The sequence below is a fragment of the Asterias rubens genome, chromosome 21 (assembly GCF_902459465.1).
Source record: "Asterias rubens chromosome 21, eAstRub1.3, whole genome shotgun sequence".
Classification (NCBI taxonomy): domain Eukaryota; kingdom Metazoa; phylum Echinodermata; class Asteroidea; order Forcipulatida; family Asteriidae; genus Asterias; species Asterias rubens.
The window spans coordinates 1,189,581-1,199,581 of record NC_047082.1 but is presented as its reverse complement, the minus strand read 5'-3'; the positions used below and the strand labels follow the sequence as shown (position 1 = coordinate 1,199,581).

The window sequence follows — 10,001 nt, the reverse complement described above, 5'->3', positions numbered from 1 at the left end:
AATGAGTGTTTTTTTATTTCTTTTTTCCTTCCTTTTTTTTCACGCTAGCAAAACAGCATGCATGTGAAAATTACAAAACTACAATTTCTCGTCTGTAAAATTCGAACTAGTATTTAACTCACTGGATTTAACTTTGAAATTTAGTTACAAGAAAATCAGTTACATGTAATAAACTACTCTCATCGATTTAACCTATTTCGGTTGTATCGCACACCGTACCCCCCCCCCCTCTTTCACACACACTCTGACACACCCTAGTGGCATGCAAACTACTGAGGGCGCTATTGCAAAATATTTGCATCATTTGCATAAAACAGTCTTCTGATGTTGATCTGAGATCCTAACTCGCAAAAGCCAGAACTAATATTAGAAACCAACTGGCATGATTATAGAACAAGTAAATGTGAAACCGTAAAATTCTTATCATTACATGTCAAGGCAGTGGACACTATTGGTAATTACTCAAAATATTTATCATCATAAAATCTTTCTTGATTACAAGTATAATGGGGAGAGATAGATGGTATAAAACTTTGTGAGAAACAGCTCCCTCTGAAGTGACGTAGTTTTCGAGAAAGAAGTAATTTTCCACGAATTTGATTTCGAGACCTCAAGTTTAGAATTTGAGGTCTCGAAATCAAGCATCAGAAAGCACACAACTTCGTGTGACAAGGCTGTTTTTTCTTTCATTATCTCGCAAATTCGACGACCGATTGAGCTCAAATTTTCACAGGTTTGTTATTTTATGCATATGTTGAGATACACCTACCTCCATGGATACACCAACTGTGAAGACTTATCTTTGACAATTACCAAGTGTCCACTGTCTTTAATAATAATACTAATAATAATAACCAGTTTTTATATAGCGCTTTTCACACTCGAAGGGCGTCTCAATTTATACCCCTGGTCACTGGGCCTTAATTTATTTCTTAAACCATCTCAGCTACCTAGGAAGTATACAGCAAACCTTTACTATAATATTATACATTTCTTGATTTCTAACAAGGTGGTGAGTATCACTATATTAGGCCTTGAACTTCACTCTTGAAGGGGCACAGCAATTTCCCTCTGGTAAGGGGCACCTCCGTAGAAAAATGTAAATTTGTACAATAACCTTGCAGAGGGCACCACAGCAAAAGCACAGGGCACGGGCCATGGGTTGTTTCAAGGCTTGGTATATGATTCAAACTGCCTCTTCCCACTGGGCTAGCTCAGTGGTCTAATGGAAAGACATCTGCTCTAGCAATACAAAGGTCTTGGGTTCAAATGCTACCAAGTGATACAGTAGTAATACACATTGATAAAGGATGAAAACAAAATATGTTCTTTATCCAAGATGCAAAACTAACAAATATTTAATCACTACTTAAGTTTTTCTCTTATGTTTACAAATAAAATAAAACACACAACTTTTCTATGAACAAATATATATTTTTTATGAAACGACTACAAAAGCATGTTCACTAAATTGGTAAAAAAAAGAAGGAATGTTCAGCCTTATAAACCTTGGTTTTTTGAAGGGAAAACAAAATGAAAACAAAAAGAGTTGAAAACATCAGGGTTGCTTTTAGGAGAATCATAATCTTTTCAAGCTTAGCGTCATACCATGATTCATGAAGGTAGTTAAAATGCAATCAATTTCTCCAGACGAGTTGTCGATTCCAAAAACAATATTGCACATGAATTTTTGAACTTCTACTTAAAGTTTTCAAGCACAATTGCCCTGCTCACAAGTTAAACTAAAACAAATTTGCCTAAAATCATACAAACGTTTGGGACAAGTTCAGCTGAGCCTTTCGCAATATTAATTTGATTGTGCAAAAAATATGAAATTGAAATACCAATAGTGTCAATTGATAGACTAATAAAAAAAAAGGTACAACATCCACCAACCCTTTTTTTTTACAGAGATGATATGAAACTAAACTGCATTTAATACCCAAAACTTGTTGATTTAAGTCAAAGAAAGTCCCCCCCAAAAAACCTTCAGGAACCACGACTTCAGAATGATATTGATCAAGTAATAAGTGGACTGCTTATTGTTGCAAAGGGTTTGGGGTCTTCAAAGTGTTGGTACACATGTCTATGCCCACTACTTACTATACATGTTTTACAAAGTACCAAACCATCATTTCTAAAGACCTACAGGTCTATCGACACCCTCTGTCATAGTCATACATGGCTCTCTGTTCAACAATGACAGCCCCTCCCAACAAATCAATACATCATTCTCAAACCAAATAGCTTTTGTTTTATTGCTTTTTATCAACAACAGGAGCAAGTTTGTCTAAAAACATTTTGTGCTCCCATAATGATGCTAAAAGTCCACCTTCATTTTTGGGGTCTGGCTTTTCTACGCTCCAGCTATAGTCGATGTCTTTTCCTTTGAGCGTTGTCATTTTACCCTTGAACTCATTTAAAAGGGCATTACCAGCACAGATGTCCCATTTTTTGATCAGCGTTGTGTGGATGTAGGCGTCGGCTTTTCCTTCAAACAGGGACCACACTTTGTAACCTGGTGGAGAGAAAGACAAAATAAAGAGTAACAAATTCCTCAGTCCAAAGTTCAGTGATGGTGAAGCAAAGGACTCTGAAAAAATGTTAACCTTGTCACTATACTACCAAGAACCCAATGGAGAGAATACAACATGTTTCACTTTTAAATGTGGGAGCAAAATCCCAGAGAATGATTCCAGGGAAAACCCACAGTTGACATTTGTGTTTTGTGTCGCACAAGACGTACCCAAACCCTTTGACCTTGATTTCTTTATCTTTCTAACAAACCATCCACACCAGTCTGGAACTGTGAGTGACGGCTTCTGGTCCATGATGACGCATCATCAGATCTTCCTTTTGGTAGACAGTCTACTTCTGCCAGTGTTCTCAAGTCTCTGGCAGAGCAATGTTTTCTAAAACATCTTACACTCCTTGATTTCTTTATACCCGATCTTCTTTTTTATGCTTCTACCAGTGAGTTCAGGTCTCTGGCAGAGCAATCTATTTTCCAAAAACTCTTGCACTCCTTGAATTTTTTTATGACCGAAAGATAAATATTTCATGAGAAACTCCACTATACTTCTTAAACATCAGTATTTACCTGCACCCCCCGCTGGAATAACTTCTGTATCCTTTCCAAATGACGTCTTGGCAACTGCTTCCACTTCCCCTTGGTGTGAGCGAGAAACAATGATCTTCGGACTCGTTGACAGGTCGGCTTTCTTGACGGGTAATTTCAGGTTTGGGGAGTGGCCCTGACCAACAAATGCCCAAACTGTAACATCACAAGAAAATAGTAGTTAAATAAGGAAGAAGAAGATAGTCAACCCTCCTACTGTCTGCATGACCATTTACCATCATCCAACATTGTATTAAATGATTGATCAAACTATGTCAGCCTCCAGCATGATTGACAGAACATCTTATTGGTACTGAATTGTCTTATAAAACTGTTCCCGCTGTTACACAACATGGATTGTTATACCTCGGTAACAAATTGTGAAGTTTGATTGGTAGAGAACCACTCATGTGACGCACAACAAAACCCATGCTACATCGACGGGCCGGGTAACATGATCGTTCCCAGCGTGGGTTGATTTCCAGCGCTGTGTATGAAACAACCGCGGGTACGAGGGAATTCTTATTCATCTGCTAATTAAACAATGAGTAATTGTAATAATGTTGTAATAATGTCGGAATAATGTTTGAAGATGACAACAGAACTTTGAGAAGAGGAATAACAGTTATACAAAGGTATAACAAAACAATTGTTGAATGCTGTTACTGGGGTCCATGGGTTTTGTATACCCTCGAGGGGAAATGGCACCCTCGGCTTCACCTCTAGTTCCATTTACCCCTTTGAGTGTACAAAACGCCATGGATCACGTCACAGCGTGCAACAATTGTATAATGAATTCTTAGTCAGCTTACCAGTGTTCGGAGCTTCCATAAATGGTTTATGTATGATACCAATGGTTGGAACACCGCGTACAGCGACGCACACCATCGTAGTAACATAGTGCAGAAGATCATCTGTAAACAAACAATGTGCAAAGTTAACAATTTGAGCCCAATTTCATACTGCTACTAATGATAAACATAATATTGCTTGATATAATTGTAACGCTTAGTATAATATCTACATTTGTCAAGCAATTCTATGAGATGTTATTAATATTTAGTAATGTATATGTCAGTCTGGAAGAACAAGAGAAAGAGCCTGGTTTTAAAGAGTTTTTGCTTATAAAGAGCACATTTCAAAGTCCAAAATCTCATTGTTTACTTTTTTTTTTTTTTTTTTTCTTATAAAACAACTAGAACGTCTCGCAACTACATACGAACATGCTAGAATGGACCAAAACAGTTAATTTTTTTCCCCTGTCTATACCTGTGTAATAATATAATCATCTGCCTTTAAACAGCGCATTACACACACGAATGGTGTCTCAAAGCGCTCCCAACAATATTAGCCACTGGACCATTAATTATGATTTAATTCATTCCATAAACCATCTCAGCTCCCTGGGGATTATACAGCCTGTGCAACAAATATGCGCCGTCTACTAAGCTAAATCAATCACAAGATCCATCTCTGCCCTCACAGGTACCAATTTACCACTGGGTGAAGAGAAGCAATAATAGTTAAGTGTCTTGCTCAGAGGGACAAAAGTGTCTTAACTGGGACTCGAACCCACACTCTGCCGAACAGAAACACCTTGGCCCAGTTTCATAGAGCTGCTAAGCACACAAAATTTGCTTAGCATGAAATTTCTTCCTTGATAACATGATTACTAACCAAGTTTCCATTTGTTGCATATTGCGTTTTACTGGTATTCAGATGTTTGCTTATAAATTCTGAAAATGTGGAAATTTGATTGGTAATCTTGTTTTTATCAAGGAAGAAATTTCATGCTCAGCAAATTTTGTGCTTAGCAGCTCTATGAAATTGGGTCCAGAGCTCATCCTCTCGGCTACACCCTATAATGAACCAAAACACTTTGACTCTGTTTCTGTCAATACCTGTGTACTCTTGTGTAGCATCTAGAGGATCAACCCAGACAGTAACATCTTCTAAGGGTATCGACTGATCTCCCTTGATCAGCTCAATCACATCAGATTGGCTGATAGACAGGGGTACCACTGCACTCTTATCCCAATCATCAGTCTCATGCTCCTCGGAAACAACCTGATAATAAATAGGCAATCAAAGTGATTATTCAAACTTATCTCAACAAGAACTTGACTTTTTTCTTAAATGGCCTATAGTAGTTTGTATTAATTTTTCAGAAAAATCGGCGTGAACCTAGTTGCGATTATCGTAACCCTACAGTACATCCTCCCAACTGCAGAAAGAGGCTGGCTCACTTAGACCAGTGCAGTTGGATAATAAGGATTTGACCAGGACTAATCTGAATGGTAACTTACTAAACTAGACTGGAACTATAACTTAACCCCAGTGGACACTATTGGCATTTGGTAACTACTCAAAATAATTAGTAGCATTTACCTTCTTGGTAACGAGTAATGGGGAGCTGTTGATAGTATAAAACATTGTGAGAAACAGCTCCCTCTGAAGTAATTTTACACAAAAGTTTGATTTTGTGTCAGAGAATAATGAAAGTGCTTGGATGTTATATGAATATTCATGTCTCTTCTTCAGAGACATTGCATAAATTTGTTCAAGTTCTTTTTAACTTTGTGTAAATATTCATGGCAGGCTTGGTGCCAGGACCCAATGGGAGACTTTTTGAAAGCTCTGCCACTAGAGGGCAGCAGACCTACCAGGTAATGGTGCACAACTCCTATAGCAAACAATGGTAAATGCTAAAAATTCAAAAATACTCAAAAAATATTTAGAAGTCTCTCAGCCTCTTGAAAATTAAATCAGATACATTGTCATACAACTAAATTTCAGATTTCTTCTAAATTTTTGGTAGGTCAGCATTTTGGAATTTTTGCTAATTACCCTAGAAGAAACACTCCCAAAAACTCATGCACACCACTTGTTATCCTTGGGGAACTCGTGTCCAGTACGTCCTGTTCCAGAACAGTTTGGTTTATGCTGGCATTGTGTTATAAAAAAAAAATACAGTTTGGCTAAATCTAAATACAAAATCAAAACACGCAAAACACAAGGTATTTGCTGTCAGTGATCGTCACTCATGCTTCTCCTATTCCTAAGTTGTTGACAATTACCTGGTAAAGAGCGCCCTCTCTTGGTGATTGGCAGATAGTCTAAAGTTTCCCATTGGCCATGGTTGTAAGGGGTCAATATTAATTATTCATTATGCACACTTTTGACCCAGAGGGGAGACCCCAACATGAGGAGCAGTGAACCTCGAGTTTAACCGTACAGCTTATTTGCATAATCTTGGGGGTAAGTTTATCATAAGAAAGGATCAGGGTGTCGGCTGATAGAGTGTACATAGAAGTGTGTGTGAAGTATATGAGAAAGGATAGTGGGAAGGATTCAGCAGAATCTCCAGTGGTGGAGAGTGCATGCCAATTGTTCTTCTGCTCTGCTGCTTAAAATATTTGTACAGATGTAGTGAGCTGTTCCTTAAAACCAATAAAATTGAGGGAGCATTTTCTGCAAGCCAGATTCTATTCTTGCAGCCAGTAACGCCCACCATCATGGAAGCAAGATTCGCTGAATGGGCAAGTTTTGAGTATACAGCACTAGAATAGACCTTATCGCAAATACCAATGCGCAAGCGCACACTGTTGAATGAGGTGCATTGTGGGATATATATGGATCAAATTTGGATACCAGCAAGACCACAATGCACCTAATTCCAAGCTTTACGCGCGCGCCCCGGTATTTGCGAAAAGGTCTATGAACTATAAACAATGTTTTGTATCCTACCGAGGTATTGTTTGATGTGCAATTATTGAGGTACGGAGTTGTGTTATTGTGAATTAAGTGGAGTGCATCCTCAGGTGTGGGGACAAACGACGATGGGAATCGACAAGAAGGTATTTTAGTTTTGGATGTGAAGAACGACGTATTTTGAGGAACAGTGGTGGGGGATATTCATCCTTAGTTTGTAATTTATTTAACGTCTAAAGTTTGTATTGACGAAGTTGAGAATATACTGCTGTGTAAACAATTCACTATTTGTCCTTTAATTGTAGAGCCTAGGTGGGGCTAAGGATACTCAGTTGGTTTTAGTTACTCAAGCTCAAGGGAGATGTTTGGGTTATAATTAGTAAATGCGCAAGTGTATACATGTATACATGTATAGATTGATTGGTGCTCGATTTATTTAGGCTCTACATTTCGAAACCTCAAAATTTGATTTTTAGGTCTTGAAATCAAGCATATGAAAGCCCACAACTTCGTGTGACAAGGGTGTTTTTTCTTTCATTATTATCTCGCAACTGGGGGCCAACATTGACAACCAATTGAACTCAAATTTTCACAGGTTTGTTATTTTATGCATATGATGACATACACTAAAGTGAGAGCACTGGTCTTTGACAATTACCATTCAAAATAGTGTCCAATGTCTTTTAATTCAAGTGGTCTCAGCAAATTTAAGATTTTGGCGGCTAAAAAGTAATCATGATTTAACTTTTCTCATCGGTAACATTCATTAATGAAGAAGATTATATTAATAATTTATGTAATCTTTTGTAGGCATACAGTCATTGACAGTCAAATCAAGTTCAGTTGCGATAACGAACCCTCCTCCCTACGCCGTCGGGAGGAGGATTACGTTATCGCAACTAAGTCAAATCATACTTGAGCTTTATATAGACCCAGTGACTGGGATGTTAGATTCTTTTTTTCAAAATTTTGACATTATCGGTCATCTACTAGTACTACTAAAGTACTAGTACTAGTAGTAGTAGATATGCTAGTAGTTGCGATAACGTAACCCTCCTGCCGACGGCGGAGCCGGAGGGTTACGAGTCACACGCAATCTGTGCAGGGCGAAATGGTCAAACACGTACAATTTCGACAGCTAGTCAACAGATTTGCTCAATTTTTACCCCTTTCGAAAATCATGACACAAATTCTATGAACACGACCTTAATCCTCAATATCTAATGAATAACATTCAAAACACCATTGAGAAAGTATTTTGATAAAAAGTACAAAAACTTACCAGATCCCGGAGCGAAACAGTCACAAATTTCCAAGGTTCTATTTTGAACCTGTCGCTTCGCCATTTTGTGACTTCCCGATGTTCATTGCTGTTGGACTAAACCATTCTGTAAAAGGGGTGTTATAAGGCAGCGCCGCAGGGCGTGTGCGCTGTCCGTTTACTATTGCCCGCTGTTCACTCACTCTAGCGCACTGCCGCACTGCAGCTGCACCCATTGTAACACCCCTTTTACAGAATGGTTTAGTCAAACTCGGCCGCGGCTCGGTCGGCAGGTCGTCAATTCAATTGGCTGGTACCTGCGGTTGGGTTCAGCGCTTGGTAACCAGCGCAGTTCAAAAATAGAACCTGGGAAATTTGTGACTGTTTCGCTCCCGGGATCTAGTAAGTTTTTGTCCTTTTTTTCAAAATATTTTCTCAATTGTGTTTTTGAATGTTATTCATTAGAAATTGAGGATTAAGTTCGTGTTCATAGAATTTGTGTCATGATTTTTGAAAAAGGTAAAAAATGAGCAAATCTGTTGACTAAAATATTTCGCCCTGAATCGATTGCGAATGACTCGTAACCCTCCGGCTACGCCGTCGGCAGGAGGGTTACATTATCACAACTAACATGCTAGTTGATGACCGATAATGTCAAAACTTCGAAAAAAGTAATCTAGCGCCCCAGTTACTTACTGGGTCTAAGCTTTATACACTTATGCTTCTTGCAAATTTCATCAGTGCCACCACCCCACACACCACTGTCATGACACGACTCGGTGTCAGTTTGTTGTCACACATGACAACAAAACAAGTGGATGCCCAGCGAATTCACTAAAAAAAAATCAAAGTCACTCAACTATTTCTACCTCCATGCTCAAACTAACCACAACCAATTCTGACAAACGATATACCAGTACCAACAAAGGATGCATTCGTACCTTCAATGATGGAAATGTCTTTTTCAAACCATGCACGATGGCTTTATGTGATCTCATATCACCATCAGTCACTGGGTTATTGGCCCCTTCCCTTGTCTCGCCTTTGCTCTTCGCGTTAAGTTGGTGCTCATCGTGAACTTTCTTCACCTCCACTCCGCCTCGTTCAGCGGCCCCAATCCCGGCAGACAAAAGCGCCTTGAGGTCTATCTTCGTTGATGAATCAACGATCAACTGATCTCCCTTGTCACTGTGCCATGATCTCTCTACGTAGAGGATCACTGCCCCAGCTAGAAGGAAAATTAATACGAAACTAATCGGAGAAATCCGTATATTCGCCATGTTGGCAGTGACCATATTGTGACCTTTGACCTCCCAATGTTTTGCGTGGACGTGTTGTTGAAAAGTTTGGACGGAGGAGGGCGCACTGTAGTACTAACGGTGCTTGAATTCTGAACCTGAATTATTCGATTGAGCAATAGTTTGGGGTCGGATCGAATTGACCCGGGTTATTACTTTTTTTTCTTCCCAAAAGCTCTCTGCACAAAATTACCATAGGGAGGCTGGTTGAGATCGTTTTGGATTACACCCGCCTACTAATTGTCAATTTCGGTATCAAGAAGTGTGGAAGCCGCCCTAAACTTTACAATTCGGATGCAGCATGCCAGGATGATTCGTATAATCATGGATGGTATAATAAACTGCTTCTCCTCCATGGTCTCTCCTAGCATTTATGGTTCAAGAATTATTAAAGAGTTTGGCTGAAAGTTGTATAAGTACAGGCCCTTTTTAATTGAATATATATATATATATATTTTGCTGTCCTTTCATCGCCCGCGGCGTGTGTTTTGGGCCCATGAACATGCATAAAATACCCCATTGGAGGAGCAGCGGGTCCACTTCCAGGCCACTGGCCTCGCTATGAAAATGGTCATAGCACTAAGTTTTGTAGGAAAGAAAAGCCCTTGAAAAT

The 10,001-nt window shown here is 39.0% G+C and overlaps 1 protein-coding gene across 1 annotated transcript; it reads right to left on the bottom strand.

The window, feature by feature from the left end:
• Positions 1–909: 909 nt before the first annotated feature.
• LOC117304852 (inositol monophosphatase 3-like) lies at positions 910–9,394 on the bottom strand. Its single transcript, XM_033789473.1, has 5 exons — positions 9,032–9,394; positions 5,020–5,185; positions 3,931–4,032; positions 3,101–3,274; positions 910–2,518 (listed from the first exon to the last, which is right to left on the bottom strand). The coding sequence occupies exons 1-5, from the start codon at positions 9,383–9,385 to the stop codon at positions 2,256–2,258; spliced, it is 1,059 nt and encodes a 352-aa protein (XP_033645364.1). The 5' UTR covers positions 9,386–9,394; the 3' UTR covers positions 910–2,255.
• Positions 9,395–10,001: the final 607 nt, after the last annotated feature.

What these genes read in the sequence shown, in the direction of transcription:
- LOC117304852 (XM_033789473.1), bottom strand. Translation starts at nt 9,385, where the DNA reads ATGGTCACTGCCAACATGGCGAATATACGGATTTCTCCGATTAGTTTC. An exon ending in TATGGAAGCTCCGAACACTG is followed by an intron (nt 3,275 to 3,930) that starts GTAAGCTGACTA and finishes GTGATGTTACAG; the next exon opens with TTTGGGCATTTGTTGGTCAG. An exon ending in TATTCCAGCGGGGGGTGCAG is followed by an intron (nt 2,519 to 3,100) that starts GTAAATACTGAT and finishes TCTCTCCACCAG; the next exon opens with GTTACAAAGTGTGGTCCCTG.